The following is a 20924-nucleotide window of genomic DNA, read 5'->3' as shown; positions in this document are numbered from 1 at the left end:
CTGAGAAAATTTGGCTAATTTTCGAAAAAAGGAGGAAAACCCCCTAAAAGATGTAGAAACTTAATGAAAATCACACCATCATATTCCGTGTATTAGAGAACCCTACTGTAGAGGTTTCAAGCTCCCATCTGCAAAAATGTGGAATTTTGCATTTTTTGCCAGAAGAAAGATCACGGGTGCGTGTTTATTTGTTTGTTTTTTTTTCCCCAGGGGTGACCATGTTGAACAAGTTGTCCTAGAATATCGCGGGAGGGCTCATTGGAATATAAATTGAAATTTCTAGTGCCCTTTTTAAGTGACCAAAAAAATGGAGGGAAACTAGGCCCCCTCCCACGCTCATTTTTTTCCCAAAGTCACCTGATCAAAATTTTGAGATAGCCATATTGTTCAGCATGTTCGAAAATATTATAAGTATGTCTTTTAGGATGACTTAATCCCCCTAAGGTCCCGGGGGGAGGGCTGAAAGTTATGAGCTTTACCCAATGTTAACCTATAGTATTGGTTATTTGGAAGTATACAGACGTTTTCAGGGGAGATTTTTCCTGGTAGTGGGGGGGGAGGGTCAGGGGTTATGTGGGAGGATCTTTTCATGAAGGAAGTTTTCATGGGGGAAGGGACATTGCTATGAAGGGGACGCCGGACTTCCCAGCATTATTTAAAAAAAGATCATAAATTTAATATAAAAAAACAAGTATTTCAACTGCAACAGCAGCAACATCGAAACTTTAAACGAACAGAGAATATTACATATATAATTGGGTTCATCCCGTAGTCAATGCCTCGCTCTTTAAGCCAAAAATTTTTTTAGTACTTTCATAAGAGCTATTATTCTAATAGAAGTTCGTTACGTAAGTTAATTCGTAAGTTACGTATATTTATTACTAATAAAAACGTTCGTAAATAAAATTAAACGAGTTTCGAGAAAACCATTTAACTAAATAAAAGTTAATTAATATGGAAATTTTGTTTTAATTATTCATGTACGGTGAGCCAAGATCAAAACCTGCATTTATTCAAAAACGTTCAAAAATAAAATAAAAAAAAATAAGTTTTTTAAACTGACAGTAAGGAGCGACATTAAAACTTAAAACGAACAGAAATTATTCTGTATATGAAGGAGACTGTCCCCTCTTCAACGCCTCGCTCTTTACGCTAAAGTTTGACTCTGTCTCACAACTTTATTTTTTAAAATAATAAAAAACTTTAGCGTAAAGAGCGAGGCGTTGAGGAGGGGACAGTCTCTTTCATATACAGAATAATTTCTGTTCGTTTTAAGTTTTAATAACGCTCCTTACTTTCAGTTTAGAAAACTTGTTTTTTTTATTTAATAGCTTAAGAAAGTTGGATAGAAACACATTTTGCGTACAGCTTGCTAATTGAAATATGGCCAATCAGATGGGTACCCAAAAGAATCCGTAGACAATTCCTCTGGAAAACACCAAACAAATCCTCCTTCATCTTTCGAAGAGCTCACGTTTCAGAACCATACTTGACCACTGTCATCACTGAAGCTTCTATTATTCTAATTTTGGTTCGCAGACTTATCTACACCTATCCTTCCAATTTGTTTCAGGTATGAAAATACACCCTGGGCCTTGGCTATTCTACTTTTAACAAATTCACTGCATCCGCCATCTTTACTAATAATACTATCCAGGTAAGTAAAGCCATCCACTTGATTCACTTTCTCGTTACCCAACATCATAACTTCGCCTTCACTTATTCCCCGTCAAAACGACTTAGTCCATATCGACTTAGATATTAGCGGAACGCACATCTAATAAAGAAGGTTGTCAGATATAAAGAAACTTTGATGGAAAGTGACAGCACATTTCAACGTTATGGTTTTTGAGGTCAATTCAACTTTTGTAGGGAAAAGGGGAGGGGAAGGGTATATAAATTGTTGTCGTCAGGGCATTTACCTGCAGAGGCTGCTCAATCTCAATCAAACTTGATGAGGGGTAGCAACTAATGTCCTAGTCTCTCTTGTCACGGATCTGATACTATTCTCACCTTTGTTTGGGGGGGGGGGGGATACCCAAGTCACAGTCATGAGGGTATATATCAAAACATGTTTTTAACCAAAATTAGTCAAAGGTGAAGGTGAATTTCCTATTAACGCATTTTCAGGATTGACTGAGAGGGCGTGGGGGGAGGAAGGCGGGTCCCCAAATTCTTATCATAAGCAGATTTACCAGAAGTTGACGTCAAATACCAACCAAACTTGGTAATAACTAAAATCTAGGCTCATGGCTATGACTTTTTTTGTTCTGTAGTTAATTGGACCTTTATGGATGGGGGTGGATGTAAAAATCATTTTTTATAAGCATAATTATTAAACGGGTAGGCGAATTTCCAAGATCCTTCAGAAAAATTTATTCAACACCTATCGTTATAGTATCGAGAGTCTGTGCTAAATCAGAACCTCTGAGCAGGAAGGACTAAATGTTTGTTATCCATATGAATAGCCTATTTGATTTCAATTGTAGGGATTAGCACCTAAGATTTTGTTGTATTTTAGAGGGTTCGAACCCAAGGCTGTTCTCCAAGTGCAACCCATGCAATACTTTGCGGGGCCTTGGCGCCATATGTATTTTTAGACATGGGCTTCCTTAAAAACGTGTATGGTATATCCCACAGCCTGAGGTTTCAAATGCATTACCAACTATACAACCAAATATAACATTACCAAATATACAACCAAATGTAACATTACCAAATATAAAACCAAATATAACATTACCAAATATACAACTAACCAAATAACTGATCAAATTTACCTTAACGCAAGCATTTTCTTAACTGACTGTGGACTAGCTGCTCCAAATTTTGGACCTAAGGGGCCACCAGCTTTCCTCCCCTCACTATTAGCACTAGTGGAGCTAGTTGTACTTGCTGTGCTCAAAGTAGGAGAGGGATGTCGTTTCCTGTGTGTACTTGTCAAAATTCCTGTATGTCTTTCAATGGACGAAACCGTTGTATTATGTGCTGAGTTGTGACTCGAGCTACCGGTAGGGGGTTCAACTTCAAGTGACATCTGGCGTAATTGCTCCTCGTCAAAAATAACTTTCATTTTGGACAAATAGGCTTTGACTCGACGAACCATCTGCGCCTGAGAAAAAAAGAAGAAAAAATGAGATACTGTCACCAGCAAGGTCTCAAATCACTCACGTAAATTCAAAGGAAGTATTGTTAAAACATACAAAAGTGGAATTCTATGCCCAACTACTGAATAATATATATATATTTATTTGTGCCCGTTTACAGTAAAGATGAGAAAAAAAAGCGGAGTACCAAATGAAAAAAAAAAATAACAATATACCTAGCACTAAAACTTAATTACAAACAGTCAAATCGCAAAAACAATTGAGTCAGCGGTGAATTGTATAGTTTGCTAAGAGATCACGTTGAAGCTCTCTATTCTAGGTCGACCACCTTTGTCGATGCTCACCGCCCATCAACATTGATAATATTAACAGAACAACCTTAATCGGTAGGAAATCAATGAAAAACCATCTGAGCTACCGAGTAAAATGTAATCAAGAAGAAGCAGAAGATGAAAAAACTACCCTCAAATTTAATTTGAAAAAATACTGTCCCTAGCTCTTACCTCTTCAAACATTTTCTTCTGATTGGGAACAGTAGTTGACTTCTTCCGCCTTTTAACAGTGCCAGCTGAAAGACAATTTCCAGAATGTGATCCAACTGCTGCAGATAGTTGATTCATAGCCATCATAGCCTTGAAGAAGGAAAGGAAATTTCAGTGAACACATTCAGTGTTGTAAATATTCGTCGAAAGTAACACACTTAAAAAATGCTTCATTTTTAGGGATAAAAAAATCTGTTAGGATTATACTTTGTCATCAGGGTTCCTAGCCAATTATCCTAATATCAGAAAATGATAACGATCAAAGAAGGCTGAAAAGCAAAGCTAAAAAAAACACGTCCCAACCGATCCTAGAGGCCACCATTTGAAGCAGTGATAAATATTAAAAATACTAAATAAAATAGCAATGTGGTAAGAGACTAAAAGAGACCTTAGAAATATCTTAGTTTTACAAAATTTATGTGATTTTTATTTGACTTCTCTGTTTTGACAAACTTGTCAAAATTTATCAGACACGAAATAAACTATCTAGTTTTTTTTATCCTTATGACTGCCTTCAGAGGAAAGTGTGCGCTATTACGAATCCTAATTATTTCAATTATTAAAACTGAAAATCCAACACCTGATACAACCTACTAAGGGAACGATTACCTAAAAGCTGAACTGACCAACCGCGAAAAAAAATAATATAATTAAAAATGAAAATAAGAATAAATGTTTGGCAGTAGTTTATTAATTATTTATTTTGACTTTTTTCTTTGTTTTACTTTTGTTTTCCTTGAGTTCTTCGTTATAGTTGTTTTGCTTTTTTTTTCTCCATCTTTCTCGCTGAAACATGTCTCATCGTAAACTTTTTTTTAGCTGTTTTTCAGTTCTTTTAAGTTAGTCTTTCTTGCTCATGGCAAGGATACATGGTTGCTTATTAGATATAAAAAAAGGAAAACGACCAAATTTTCCCAAATTAAAGTAAAGGGCAATACTAAACCTTAAACGATCAGAGATTATCGTATCTCTAGGATAACGTCACCATGAACCACCCGTTTGTTAGAGGCAGTGGTAATGTTTGCATAATAATACTTTGCAAGTGAAGGGACTCGTTTACGTGTTTGCTTAACATAATTAAAATGGAATAAACCCAAAAGGTTTAAGGAGGCTACCATCCTTTGACCTCACATTCATTACCGCTCAAATTCAAATTTTATTTATCTCAATGTTTCCATATTTCCAAAGATATTGTTTTCCTAACAGCTATAGTTTTGCGCAGTTGCTATTAGTTGTTGTTAGCTATAAGGGTGAGGTGGAGGCCAACATATTATTTTATGGTGAGGAGGTGATCGAAGACCTCAAAAAACTTTTTTTAGCTCCATATTTTTCTAACTTTCTGTGAGAAGTGGCGCAGATGATTTTAATGAAAAATAATATGAATTGGAATTTAACCTCTAACGCTCCTCCATTTGGAAGAATGTATAAATGGACAAACACAACACAACAGAACACACAACAGAAACGATGATTTAGGGAATTTTGACTTTATTTAAAAAAAATAAATATTAGTACTTGTGTATTATAGCAACTACAGTGTTATTCTTAATCTGTTGTAAAACCGGTTTCTCTGTGTGCACTCGGAGATAATTAGCTTGATCTGAGTGATATAAACTACTATACAGGCATATTTCAATCAAATATTTAATACATAGTGTCGGTTTGGTTAGGTACTTAATATAATGCGCTCTGGACGGCCTGATTTCCATAGTTCGCTGTTGTAGTTTCCATAATTTTGTAAATAAGGTATAATATTTTCATGATATTTTGGTATGTTTCATAAGCTAATTATATCCGAATGCACACAGAGAAACCGGAATAAAACAGATTAAGAACAACAAAGTGATCGCTGTAATACACAAGTACCCAAATATTTAACATAACCCTAGATGCGGTTTTAAAACAAAGAAAAAAAAAACAATAGAAATAAGTTTTTATAAACGAAAGTAAAAAACGACTTTAAAACTATCCTGCTTTAAGCGACTTTAAATATAATCAACAACAATCATTCTGTACATAAGGAGGTGTGGGGAGGGGGGGGGGGTCTGCTGACAACTTCCAGCCCCTACTCTCTACTGTAAATTTTGACCAGCCCTTTTGTTGAAAACATTTGATCGTGCAATATTTATATCTAGCTGATAATTGTGTTATTTACTGAATTCTTGGAGCACTGATATATATAGGCCTACAAAAAAAGTCTATCTGCATATCTATAGTTCGACATAAAGAGTGTGAGGTAGATGGGCTGGAATAAGTTTTGGCTGTCTTCAGTTTTAATGGCGCTCTTTAATTCAATTAGGAAAATCTGTTTTTTTCTTAAATTTAATTGTCAAATGAAGCAGTTATAGTTTAAGTAAAGCAGTTTAAGTGAGGCTTTAAATACCTGTGAAGGTGTGTGTCCTCCGAGTTCAAGCATGGTGAAGAGGTCATATGGGACAGAGCACATTTGTGATAAAGTTCTGACCTCTTTTGCAAGCATTCGTAGTTTCTCAAAATTGACCAAACCATCAACGTGTGTTTCATTTCCTAAGTGAATAAATGTCAAATCCTTGTTCACTACAGGATAAAATGGGATCTGAAAAAAAAAAGAAACACAGGTTGCTCATGCGTCAAGAAATAAATAAAAATAACAAAACAACCAAGCGACATCACTATGCGACCAACTCCAAGAAAACAAAATTCTACCAAGACGTTCTAATTCCTCGAAAAAAAAAGAACCCAGTGAGTAACTATCTAAAAAAGAAGGCTAAAAATATTAGTAGCAAAAAAAAAAGTTTTACCACTGCATAAATAGGAATTTTGTATTTACATTCAAATATTTCATTAGTTTTGATCACACACCATACAAAATGCTAGAATTCGATCTGAAATTAATGTTTGTGCTAATACACGTTTTTTGAAGCCTATTTAGCCAATGAATTAATAGATCTAGATAAGATTATTCAGTGAGCTCTATTCAGTGCCATTATTCAATGATGACGTTAATCAGTTGTTTTGTCACTTTGCATTCTGTGGAAGCAGGGTATTGAAAGTATACATTTTGAAAATAAAATTCTAAGTACCATTGGATAGTGAAAATGAAATATCATTGTTTGAATTAGTTAAGGGGAAACTTACACAACCATATATATTTTATAAAACACAGAAAAAAAAGAAGTAATTTCATTATTAATGAAAAAGGCCTTCCTTTGCAGTTACGCAGCTTTGGTGGCAGTGACCATCAAATAAAAATAACGAAACGTGATTGAAATAATCAGCAAAAAATTGCTGATTATTAAGGCACCAAGCAGCTCAAGATGCACCAAACAGCTAACATATGGCACCAAATGGTAAAACATATGGCACCAAACAGCTCAAGGTTCACAAAACAGCTAACATATCGCACCAAATGGTAAAAAATATGGTACCAAACAGCTAACATATGGCACCAAATGGTAAAACATGGCACCAAACATCTGACATTTGGCACCAAATAGAAAAATATATGGCACCAAACAGCTCAAGGTTCACCAAACAGCTAACATATCGCACCAAATGGTAAAGCATATGGCACCAAACAGCTAACATATGGCACCAAATCGTAAAACATATGGCACCAAACACCTGACATATGGCACCAAATGGAAAAACATATGGCACCAAACAGCTCAAGGTGCATTAAACAGCTAATATATGGCACCAAATGGCAAAACACATGGCATCAAACAGCTCAAGTTGCACCAAATGGTAAAACATATGGCACCTAACAGATCAAGGTTCACCAAACAGCTAATATATGGCACCAAATGGTAAAACATATGGCACCAAACAGCTCAAGGTGCACCAAACAGCTAACATATGTCACCAAATGATTAAACCTATGACACCTAACAGCTCAAGGTGCAGATTTCCTTTGAAGGTGTAGTTACCTTTGGGAATAAACATATTGTTAATGTTGGGATTTTTACGGACAAAAAGGGCTATCAAATGTAACTAGTTAGTTTTGCTTCTTTTTTTTTACATGGTTCAACGTGGCAACTCTGACAAAAATGTGGTTCTGTCGTAAAAACTATAATTTTCAAAAAAAAAAACAACCAAAAAATCTTAGACAGCAGTTTTTAGGTTTGAATAGACCTAAGATAATTCCAGGGGAATTTTTTTTTTTTTGTTTTTACTTTTATGTTCTTAGTACTTCAAGTTACCTTATCTAGCACTATTGTGGGCACCTAAAGTGTAATTTAACAATTATGGTGTCAAATTTATATTAAGAATAATAGGATACATTCCCATTTAATCAAGTGTTAACCATCGACAGTTCCAGACGCCCAACGTTGGTCTCGGAACTCAAGGACTGGAACCCTTGAAGCAACGAACTCTCTCGACTGAGTCGACTTTAGCAAACTGCACGAATTCAACCAGACTAAGTGGCTAATTCACATAGAAGATTCAAAGCAGCCCACGCTCATTGAAAAGGGTATCTAATGATAGTGAAAAGGAAGAAAAACTGGAAAAGACTGAACATAAACTTGGATATACAAATAAAGAGTATGTTATATTAGCTGAAGCATAAAGAATTCTTTATGTAATTACAATTTTGTCATGGTATTTTTTTTTTTTTCAACACATTCATTCTCTTTTTTGTTTCGCAACAACCAGCAACTGTAAATTTGAAGTTCTAAAGGAAATTTAGGGCAAAGGTAATGTCTTATAAAATAGTCAATTGCAGTCAGAATAAACTTCCACAATAAAAGACAACTAAGAGACTAAAAAAGACAACTTACGATTGGAGGTTGAAGGTTATCTGAATTGACTAGATTCCTGTATTTGGACATGTTCCGACTTGGGTCCATTAGCTCTTGCATTTCCTTAAATAAATTCTGATACTTGGCAGGCAAGCGATCCCACGTAGCTCTTAGTCTGGAAATGAATTAGATAAGTCTACAAATTCTCGTCTCCTCTTCTGAAGAACAAAGGGGGGGGGGAGGGATCAGCGTTTCAACAAATATGGTTTTTCAGATATGGCTACAGGTTAAAAAATACAGCAAATATATATTAAACATTCAAACATGTAGACGTTTATGAGTAATATACTTAAACAAATTCCAATTTGCAATTGAACTTGACAGTTGCATTTGAAAAGGAGGAAAAAATGAGGAATTAAGAGCCTGCTTAAGAGCTTTGTATTAATATATGAAAAATCGTGCCAAAAAAGCTTCTAACCAAAGATAATAAGTTTATCAAACAGAGATAATCTCGCTAGTTATTGTTAAAATTCACTTGAATACTCGACTTTATTCTGAAAATGAATTAAATAAGCCTATAGTTTTTATTTTCGTGAAAAATAAAGGGTGGACAGAAAGCAGCGTTTCCACTTATATGGTTTTTCCGTCTTAACTGCAGGCTAAAAAATACAGCAAATATACGATTGACACTTTAACACTCAGATGTTTATTAACAGTATATTTAAAGAAATTCCAATTTACAATTAATCTTATCAAAGAAATTTATTATCAAACACATTTTGATAGTCTTTCTTGAGTTGGCTATTATTAGTTTAGTTGTTATGTTTTTTGTTTTGTTGTAACTGTTCTTGAACTTGAAAATAGAAATATAATATTATTAGCTTTTTTTCTAATAACCAGATTCATGGAGTCAGGCTACTAAAACTTAGGGTTTGATATGCCACTAGTTAGCCATATACCTAGGTTTTCCCTCTAGAGCTGTGTCTGCTGAATTTCCTTTCAAAGGAATCACCAGCTGGGTTTTCAGGAGTAACACCCCTTCCCCGGAAGTTCGCTTCAAATGGAGGTGCTGCGTTCTACAAAGCCGTTCTTCGAGTGCTAAGTGGGAGGTGTCTCCTCTTATGGGCAGGCCGACCGTATCCATGTTGCACCTTCTTTACAAAAGACCATTGAATTGAAAATTAGTTGAATAGGCTATTCTAGATTGATTGTGTCTTCCGTTAAAAGTAGTGTTGCAAAAGAGCTTACAGCTTCGATTCCGCCCCTCTCCTGGAGAAAACAACAACATAAGTGGAGTGAATCTTCAAACTCGTGTTCAGGCTCTTCTTCAAAATCTCAAGATTCCTTCGGCATTTATTTTATAATCCATATAATGCTCATTTTTTCTTTTCCCAGCTTTTAATATGGCGCAACTTATGTTGTTTTTCCCAAACTTAAAAGTTTTACAAAGGATCACAATACGAAAAAAGAACTTCGAGATCACAATTTCTCCAAAAGAGGCTATCCCCATGATCAACCCAATTCATGTTTTCCATAAAATCCATAAAAATTAATACAATTTTTGTTTTACTACAGAAAAAAAATACAATCTGTGAAGAAACTAATATTTGCACACGCATGTTTGCAAATATACGCGTGCGCACACAAAGACACACTTAAAACATATTGTATATTTATACCTTTTCACTTACAAGCAGAAAAAGTCTAAATTGCAGATACTCATCAGATACTTCCACTATTTTTGTTGGATTCTTACAATAGTTCCATTCGAAACAATAATAACACAGAAAAAGGCTTACCTAGACACAGCGCCGTGACCAAGTCCTGAAATAATTGCAAACATTGAGTTGAAATTTTTGCACTCCTTGCACTGCCTGGCAATTTTAATGAATTGTTTGATAATCTTCATTCGACGAATGGCATTCGGCTCAGCACAGACTTCAGTGACAACCCAAAACATTTCTCGATTCACCAACTAAAATATGATCAAGAAATTCAAGAACAAACACAAATTCGGCCAAAATATCAAATTGCAATTAAGTCTTGAGCCATGTAATATTTTAGTTGAAAAATAATTAGTTTCTAGTTGCAGAAACATCTGAGAACTTCGATGGTTTATTGATAGAGTTTAAAACTAAAACATCAGTGGAGACTTACAAAATAGAGGGTGCTGAAAAAAGAGGGTTCTCTTTAAGATAAACAGAGTGTCCACCAAGAGCCCTATAATTCAACAGAAGATGCCTAGAAGTCATGCACTTTAATTTGGGAGGGGGATAGGGAGAGGGCAATTGTCCTCTAAAGATTTTCACCCCCCCCCCCGATTTGAAAGTTCCTTTTTTTTATGAAAGTTAAATTTGATCAAGCTAAATATGATCGACTCAAACAACATATGCTTTTGAGTCGAAGCTAATTAACTGGTTATGTTTCTTTTTGAAATAAATAAATTTATTGATTAATTGAATTGACTGATTGCATAAATGATCGAGATGTTAAAGATACGAATTTTTTATATAGACCAAAAAGTAAAATATGATCAAAAAGTTGAAGAACAAAGGCTAATTAAGCAAAAATATTTAATTGCTATTAAGAAAAAAGATGCAAGAATTTTAGTTGATGAATGATTAATTTCTATTTGCATACAGATCTGAGGACTTGATGATTCATGAATAGAGTTTAGAAGACAAACATCAGTAGAGAGGTTTCCAAAATTGGGTGCTAAAGCTGAGGATACTCCAAATATTGAAAACAGTTAAGCTTTAACATTTTATTATCATTAAATATGGAGCCTTAAATTACTTTAATTGAAGAAAGACAACCTTTTCTTTCGTAGAAGAAAAACTTTCATCAGAACTTCCACGATTCATGAATAGAGTTTAGATTAAAACACAGTAGATAGATTTCCAAAATCGGATGCTAAAACTGAGGATCCCCTGAAGTCAAAAACAGGGTCTCTCTAGGGGTTCCCCGGAGCCCTACTATTTCACATAAGACCCCGTGAGGTCGTATAAGAAACGATGAAATGAACCCAAACTATAATGAACAAATATGTTAGAGGTATGGTATATATTGTGCTGTGCTGTTTAAGGAATTTACAAGGGTATAAATTTAGAGAAACACTTTTCTAAATCAAACAATCCGTTTTATATTGATTAATTGCAAATAAGATTAAACATAGTAAAAAATGTCAAATATATGTCAAATGTCAAAAATATTTTTCAAGAAAAATAAAACGCGTTTAACTTTGAAATAAAATATGGCCTCATGCAAGTATAAAGGAGGAGAGCCATCCCCTCCCCTAAAGTATTGCCATTTGTACATGTTTTGAATACAATTCACCTATATTTCGTGTTATTTTTCATAGTCACAACCGTGTCAGAAACAAATTCTTAGTTTAGACCCAGTTCATTGCATAGATTCTAGATATAATCTATATATAAGAGGTACTATCTTGCACAAACCGATGTTGTTGGTTAGATTTGCCTCAATGGTTGCCACCCTATAGGGAAAATACCTTATGACAGATTTGCACCATGACCCGCAGTTTCCATCCGCTACTTTATCCATTGAACTGTCACATCCATTTCATGGGTGGATCCGACCTATAATACGATCAGGTTGAAGAGCTCGGGATGGCAGTCTTTTTTTTATCAACGAAATCTTACCGCATCTTAACGCGGAGGTGGTCATTGCTGTTTTGCTTTTTTTTTTGATGACTTGGCCAAAATAAGTCGCATTGTCAATTCATTTTCATAATTTGCCTTCAATATTTTATTTTAAGCGTGTGCATTTCAACTCAGGTTAAATACAAGAAGGTAGGGGATAAAAATTGGTTTGAAGAATCCCCCCCCCCCCCACACCCAAAAACATTAAAAAGTGCCTTTAAAGCATTTCTTTGTTTCTTTCAAAGACGGCTTATCAGGAAGAATAAGGAACTTTATCGACATCCTTCTGAACAGGTCAAAATACGAGAAATCTTGGTCTAGTTATACTTCATAAACTTGACTTTTTCGCATGCTGATCAAAGGTCTGTGTTACGCAGGTACCGATCTCCTGGATCAATGCCTTTGGCGGGAAGTTCAATGTGTGGTTGGGGGCAAATCATTCGACGTTTAAATTTAAATTATCATATTTGAATGTAAATTGAATTTAAATTATCATATTTCATCATTTGGCAAATTTGTCATTTATCACCAAAGACTTTAAAAAATTTTTTAAGCTTGCAAAAGAATTAGAATAACTATAATTGCAACAAAGAATATACAACACACTTATTTAATTTGCCAGGTAAGAAGAGAAAAACAGCTGTCTGACTGTAGTTCTTTGGCATTAACACTATGCGAGTTATATCAACACTAAGTACTCACTGGTGTTGGAGTTTGCCAGGAATTTATGGTGTTGTACAAGGATAAATGTTCATCACATGTTAACTGACGCGTATTGCGATAAAAATTTCTATATTTAATAATAGGGCCGTTTTTAGCACTAAGATCTTATGTCTTTCTGCAAAGATTATCGTTTTTTAACTCATCTTTGTTCTAAGATCTTACAGCTCACTGATATTAGCAAAAAGTGTCAAGACCGCCACTATTTTGCCATATAGAACAATGATGAGAGAACTTTAATGATCTACTCATCATTGTTCTCAGACCGCTGATCAGAGCAGAATGATGAAAGACGTTTGCACAAAAACGACCAAAGATGTAAGATCTTTGTTCAAAGATTTCACTTTTAAGCGTTTTCTGACAAAAGATGTGGGATCTTAGCACATTGACGAGTGAAAAAACGCCCCTAATGTTTTGAAAAAAAAAAAATAGATTTTGATATCAAAGCACTAGATGGGCTCTCAACCTCGTATGTTCATAATTTACTCAAAAACAACCCAAACATATTTTGGACTTTGATGGCAATTTTTTTTCTTTTTTTTTTGAAATCTCATTGGACTATTTTTATACTAAAATGTGATTTAACGTGCACTCTATGCCCAAGTATTATTCTAAGGGAAAAGTTTTATAATAAATAAATAATAAATTATAATAAATTATAGATAAATGAATTATATTAAAAACTAACAGGACATCTTCTGTATTGTTTACCCATGGCCTATTCACGGAAAATTGGTTTTGGCCCCTGTCACCTTCTTGACAACATGAAGGTGACAAACCTTCATGAACAGAAATAATAGTAAACAAAAGAAAGAAGTACGTTTCATAGATTTGTTTTTTTGTTTTCACTTATTTGCCTCTTTTTTTTTTTTTTTTTTTTTTTTTTTTTTTTTTTTTTTCTCTCTTTTTTTTTTTACTCGTATCTGTTCTAATTTGAAATATAATGCAGACATTCGCAAAAACTGCGTACATTACAGACCATGTTGGTCTGCAATCCATAATTCGCCCTAGACAATTTACTAGTATATTATTCTGGTCCTCCCCCCCCCCTCAGTTGTCATCATCACTAGAAATAAAAAAAAATCTTGAAACATAATTTAAAAACTTTACAGCAAATAATGATAAGAAAATAAAACTTATTCTTAAAAAGCGGTCCATGGTTTATGTATTACACAAAGAGTTTGTCTGTGGTCACACGACCTAAGTTGTGGAGCCGGTGATGCTGCCAATGAGAAGAAGGGGCAGGGGGGGGGGGGTAATCTGCATCCTGGCGCAAAACTTGAATGTGGTCAATTGGTCAAGAACAAGTACCCAAACCACCAATTTAAGACATACCTCTGCAAACTGTGTTAGCATGGGTGTTCCATATTTACTTTTCAAATTGAACAGATCGTCAATGAACTCTGTCGACTCTACTTGGCGGAAAATTGAAAAGTCTTCTAAAGTAAGTTGGCTCCCTACTTCTACGGCTTGAAGCTGAAGAAAATTCACTTGGGAATCACGAACAATCTCCGTCACTAGATCATCATGTACTAAGGGTTCGGTAGAGTTGTTACTCTTTAAGTAATAGCTAGAAAGGAGAAATTCTAAAATAGCCATCGGAAAAAGTGCAACAGGGAAAAGCAAGATACTTTGAAAGAGAGAGAGAAAGAAAGATAGAGAGATAGAGTGAGATAGAGTGAGTGAGAGAGAGAGAGAGAGAGAGAGAGAGAGAGAGAGAGAGAGAGAGAGAGCGGGAGAGAGAGAGAGAGAGAGGAAGGTGACCATAAATCAGGCACCTACGTATGGAAGTTCCTACGTTCCATTCTATTCTTTTCTTCTTTTTCCTGTATATCCTTCCCCACTCACCTTTCTAAAATATTACCAACATAAATTTTTAAGGAAAATGTAAAATTAAATTTATTTAAAAAAGATGTTTCTATGGATTTTCCAACATAAGAAAAGTTTTCTACAACTAATATGATGCAACAATTTCTCCAGAGAGATTTAAGGGGGTGACAAGAGCATACAAATATTGAAGTGACAGGAATACGGAAATACTAAGGAATGTGAACCCAATTTTCTTGCATAAATAGTAGAGGAAGAAGTCCTCCCTCCCAAAAAAAAATATGGCTGATATCATTATCAGTGTGAAGGCGGACTAGCCCAGGAGAACTACAGGCCCTCTGAACTTTTAAACACCAGTCAACTCCTGAAAAGATGTGTTTTAAGTGATTCACTTATCGTAAGCCCGAAAAGAAGGTTCCAGTAAAGAGATGAGGGCTTAAGGTCCATTTTGGATGTGATTTCAAGCAATTTTGGCCAACTGAATTAACTACCGCAAGAATCGTATAGGATGTGTTAAGCTACAATAAAGATATTTTAATTCATACATTCTTCTAAAGAAAAAACAATTCAAATAATTCAGAAAACTGTGCTTTCAATTAGAACTACCCGTGACAATTCATATAGCAACGCCTCTAGGTCACTCATGAAAAAGACAAATTTGTCTCCTATGGTTCGAATTCAGCTTCAGTCATCTGGTCTCTCATATAGCAACGACTCTTGGTTGCTTACATAAAAGACAAAATCTGTCTCCTTTGGTCAGAACTCAGCTTCAGTCATCTGGTCTCTCATATAGCAACGGCTCTTAGTCCCTTACGCCAAAGACAAATTTGTCTTGGTCGGAACTCAGCTTTGGACATCTGGACTCTTCTTTTCAGTAACATATTCTAGTATCCTTTATTCTTTTTTATGAACAATTATTCTACTTCTAAGAAAAGCTTAACAGAAATATAAAACTTCTCCGTTAAGAGCTTGGCTTTCAACTTCAGACACTTAATATTCTTGCGTCAATCCTCTTATAGGTGATAAGATTACAGTAGCATAAATTTACATCTAATGTAGGGAGTTTTCTTTCATTGTTAATGTTATATCCCCTGAAAAAGTGAGAACCAAAGACAAAGGAGACAAGCAAGCTTATTGAAAATATATTCCAAACTAAAATAAATTGCATTATGTAGTAAAGTAAAATATTGTTTGAAGCGTATCATATATAGGAAAAGGCAAGGGCGAAAATTGTTCATTTGCATTGTCTCAGATTATTATCTCTGCCAGATATTATAAAACAAAAAAAACTTGATTTGATGCATTTAAACAAATTTGGCGGATTAGGCTATAATTTTATATCATATAATATTATTTATAAATATATTTACATATTTTGATTTTATTCCTATTTTACATACAATATATAATTTTATTCGATGAAAATTTTACTTGGTCTCTACACTCTTTCACATAAAAATAACCAGAAATCCACCCTGGAAAATGTAAATTTTTTCCCCAGAGGGAGGGGGGGGTGATTCCTAGCCCGACTCTTTTGATTTCACAAATACTTTTCAACTAAAAAGTAATTGAAGGAATAAGGAGGTGAGACTGTCCGGAGAGACTTACCGACTATCTAAGCCAATTCGCTCAGCCAGATTTTGCAACTGATCAGGGAGGCGACGTTGTTTAACAATCCCTCCTTCTGAAACACTTACTTCACACAGACTATAGATGTTACTCGGCTCTGTGATACCAAACTCACGAATGGCCAACATTACCACCTCATGAGCAGTTGTTTCCTAAAAAAAAGAAAAAAGGAGTACATTAGCAAGAATTTACATGGACACCCATGTGGCATCCATGACATCACATGGACACCCATGTGATTTTTGTTGAGGATATACATATACATATGGCATCCATATACATATGTATATGTATATACATATACATATACATATACATATACATATACCCATGTGGCATCCATGACATCACATGGACACCCATGTGATTTTTGTTGAGGATATACATATACATATGGCATCCATATACATATGTATATGTATATACATATACATATACATATACATATACCCATGTGGCATCCATGACATCACATGGACACCCATGTGATTTTTGTTGAGGATATACATATACATATGGCATCCATATACATATGTATATGTATATACATATACATATACATATACCCATGTGGCATCCATGACATCACATGGACACCCATGTGATTTTTGTTGAGGATATACATATACATATGGCATCCATATACATATGTATATGTATATACATATACATATACATATACCCATGTGGCATCCATGACATCACATGGACACCCATGTGATTTTTGTTGAGGATATACATATACATCAAATATATACAATGGTTATAAGTAAATCTGTGTAAATTAGTCCTAACAGGGTTTGGTATTCCTCCAAGAAGTTCTCTATGACTCATTCCCGCATCCCAAGAGCCAAGAACCCGTATTCATGCACTGAAAAAAAAAAAAAAAAAACAAACAATGTTCGTGTTTATCGACCCAGTGCATTATCGTGTTTTTCGATTTATGGACTCGGTTACAAAACACTCATTACTTATTATATTCACCGGCCATCTTTCATTAAATCTACACTATCCACACGCTTCCTTTTGCAACTTACTCAATTCGTCACATTTATACGTCATTCACTTATACATCGCCAGTGTTTTAAGAATATGCATCATCACTGTTTAATATTTTGGGATTTCTTTCAAACCTTAAGCTATTCGTAAGTGAACTTTGGCAGAACGGTTCAGGACAATTTAAAAAATTCGGGCTTAAGCAACGCAGCCAGGTATATAAGTAGGGAGAGTAAGATCCCATGGATTTAGTTTTAGTCAAATACTTTTCATAAAAATATTCTGCTGTCCCTCTTTTGGCACCTTTTTATGATTCATTAGGAAGACCACTCATAACATGTACACACAAAGAGGGGGGAGGGGGTCAATACATCAAAGATTGGTATGAAGAACACAACTTCTATTCAATCAGGGACATGATACTTTGAGTTCACTCCCCTTTTATGTTTTGACCATCTCCCAGAAAAACAATCTGGTCACACCATCAACCCCGGTGTCAAGCCTACCCAACCAGTCCATTTTCTTCGATTTACACTAAAAGAAATAAAAATAGAAAATTGTTTCTTATGCGTAAAGGTTTAGCAAGTTGTCTTGGCATGATTATGCAAGTTTAGCCAGCATCAAACCAGCTGGATGGGTGACTGGAGAAGTCCAGAAAAGGTAAACAGGAAGAGCGCGCAAAAGGACAAGATAGCTGCCCTTCCCCATTGCACTTCTGGGCTCAAGGGTCAAGAAACGGAGATCAGCACCGCCAGTTTGGGCTGGAGAGTCTGGTGTCACATTCTTTTCTTAAGTTGTCTTATCCACTTGTGTCAGGTTAGAAAATCATGAAGCAGTAATTCAGTTTGAAACAGTGTAGTAGAGTGAATATTGTTATATTCACCAGATGTGGTAAAGTTGATACCATATGACCCCTAAAGGGGTCTACGGGGTGACATAATAATTATGCTAGCATCCTAATGTATGGTTGGCCTGAACTACTTATGAGAGACGTTCCTACTGGTCGTATAAGAGAAGTCCTGGATAAATTATTGATCGCTTTTAATGATCTCGAACAACAACGGTACATTGTCGTAGTACCCAACAAAACTCGGTAAGAGAAATTTTGTCCCACAGATTTAAAAGAACACAAGACATAACGTAAAACTATAAGAAATTACAGAAACTTACAATACTCCAGCAATCCTACAGTATGACAAAAGGCCAGCGGTCAAACGTATATCAAAGAGACAAGAAGAAACAGTTGCAGTCAAAAGTTGCTTATATACGATAGACCTTATCACACATATCCGGGCCACATCTGATCCAAGCAAAAATGTGGGTATTTCTCAATTTCCTTTCAAAGCCAACACATATCCTGGAACCCAGGATATGTGGTTCTTTTACAGTTAATTTTCGAGCTCTTATCTTAGTACAAAGTGGTAATTGAAAACTTCGCAATTTATATTTTGCGTCTTACTATTTTATTTTACTAAAATCAATTTCTGACTTAATTGATCAGGTTACTATAACCCATATTTACCTTATTGACTAGCAGGTACTTGCACGATTGATCAGCTCTGTAAATTTTAAGCACGTGTTCCGGATAGTCTATTCCTCTTTCTTCAAAGTATATGGATGTTAAATCAGGATTTGAATGAGAATGGAACAGGGGAGTGTGACTGGAATTGCGATGAACATCAGGAAAGCTGGAATCGTCAGATGAATGATCGCTAGAAAACAGGAAAAAAATATAAAAAACACAGGACGACGAAAGAGCATGAACGAGAACCCTATAAGCTGATAAAAATCCCCTTGAATAAGAAATTTCTGATTCAAGTTGGAATTTCACATTTTTTTTTCTACAATCCAAGTGATTCATGGGCCTAGACTAAGTGATACTTTCTTTATTTCATTTAGCTTACTTCTTGAATTGCAGTCTGAGAGAGTTGGTTTAATAACTTGTGTTTCACCAAAGATTTATTCCACACAAGCCCAAACTGCTCGAAGTTGCTCGAGAATCTTTATAACGGTTTATTATTTACTTCTGGTATCACACCATAGCTTTAGTGCTTCATGGTATCTATCTACCCCAAACTCCCCCCCCCCCCCTTCCATACAAAAAAATCACCTTACCTTAACCTTCCCCTATCACTTTCTGCTGTTGCTTACCGCAAAAGCAGAAAGGTTAACAAAATCAAAAAGTGTTAACGTATAAAGGATGCGTGATAACCAATATGTTTGGAACCATGTGAGTATACCTTTATGTGTTATGTATTTCAGCTATTTTTTTAGTTTTTTTTCTTTGTTAAGTTTGTTAACTAAGCCATTTAATCTTAGAATTCAGACGTGAAAATTCAAAATTTGGCAATTTGTTGTACTTTTCGTAGCAGGATCAGAATAGCATATTTCTTCAACCTTGAGTTTTCGGCAACTTTTAAGTTTCAACAAACTAGAAAGACAACTCCACTCCGACGCAAAGATACCATAAAGATACTTACTAATTTGAGTTTTTCATTTTTACCAGTTTTTTACTTAATTTTTTTTTTTATTATTATTATTTTTTATTTAATTTGTTATTTTTACCAGTGGTTTATTACTTGGCATTTTTTTTGCATCCAAATTTACTTTGTGCCTAAATTATATTTAAATTAAATTTATTGTATCTGTTGATCATGATATAACATTTCCTATATCACATGTTTGTTGTACCTTTTTTATTTAATTAGAGCTAAAATTCAGCTGAATTCTACTATATGTGTGTTGCATTGGTTTAGTTTATTTACAGGTTTATTATTATAGATATATTGGTTTATTTTTGTGACCTATTTTTGTTTTGGCCAATTCAATTCTTCCTTCTGCTTTTGTCTGAAAGAGAGAGAGACAGAGAGAGATAACTAAAAAGAAAAAAAGGATAACCTAAACAGATATTCCTCGCTCACAACAAAAAAAGGAGGTTTATCAACAAGAATCCTTTTTCTGAGGTTGAGGATTCGAACACTTTAAGTATTGTTTTTTTTTAATAATATTCTTCAATTATTTTTTTTTTTTAACTAAAATTTTTTTTAAGTAATATTTAATTAAGTAATAATAATTTATAAATAATTAAGTAATAATAAGTTTTAAGTAATATTCATATAGTTGTTTAGTAACAGTTTAAAAAAGCGGGCTAAGGTGAGAAGAATTCTTTAGATAAATTTAAAGAAAAGATCCCACCATTCCCCCTTGTGCAATGATAAAAGTAGACAGAGTGCTGCCATTTATTTGCTTCGGAAGATCTTTTGAAACGTTAAATAACCAATGGAAAGAGAAAGCCTTAAGGATATTGTTCTAAAGTCGCCTGAGAAAATAAAAGGACAATCACTGTCTGGCCTGGGGAAATGACTTTCTCTTTTGGCAAAGTATCAAAGCTTCTCCAAGTCTTAGGCTTTAGGTGAAACATCTTGGAAAATATTTTTCAGCTATATATTACAGCGTTTAAGAATTGAGTGTAATAATTTTTAATTTGTATGAAAGAAAAAAACATGTAGTCCATCTATACACTTACATGATAGGGATTGTAAGTAAAACTTCAAACATACTGCTAATCTCAAGTGTGGATAGTTCAGGAAGAAGTATTCTGAAATTTACGGTTATTAGTTAGGCCAATAATGGATAGGCTTATTAGTCAATGGTAGTTGCTTCCAGTAGTTTTCAAACTCTCTCTCTCTCTCTCTCTCTCTCTCTCTCTCTCTCTCTCTC

General features: G+C 34.7%; 1 protein-coding gene across 2 annotated transcripts in view; it reads right to left on the bottom strand.

The window, feature by feature from the left end:
• The window catches only part of PDZ-GEF (PDZ domain-containing guanine nucleotide exchange factor), a 98449-nt gene that overhangs the window by 13927 nt on the left and 63598 nt on the right, over positions 1 to 20924 (bottom strand). For both annotated transcript variants that reach the window (XM_089098734.1, XM_089098735.1), the window contains exons 9-16: positions 18727 to 18916; positions 16188 to 16360; positions 14088 to 14322; positions 10170 to 10345; positions 8410 to 8545; positions 6033 to 6224; positions 3611 to 3739; positions 2781 to 3112 (exon numbers count right to left, since the gene is read on the bottom strand). In XM_089098734.1, coding sequence (XP_088954860.1) covers positions 2781 to 3112; positions 3611 to 3739; positions 6033 to 6224; positions 8410 to 8545; positions 10170 to 10345; positions 14088 to 14322; positions 16188 to 16360; positions 18727 to 18916 — 1563 coding nt within the window. The remainder of the gene's footprint in view (positions 1 to 2780; positions 3113 to 3610; positions 3740 to 6032; positions 6225 to 8409; positions 8546 to 10169; positions 10346 to 14087; positions 14323 to 16187; positions 16361 to 18726; positions 18917 to 20924) is intronic.

This window comes from Artemia sp. Qi Xiang Cuo, chromosome 13, assembly GCF_049724085.1.
Source record: "Artemia sp. Qi Xiang Cuo chromosome 13, ASM4972408v1, whole genome shotgun sequence".
In the NCBI taxonomy this organism is placed as follows: domain Eukaryota; kingdom Metazoa; phylum Arthropoda; class Branchiopoda; order Anostraca; family Artemiidae; genus Artemia; species Artemia sp. Qi Xiang Cuo.
This window is presented reverse-complemented; position numbering and strand designations above follow the sequence as displayed.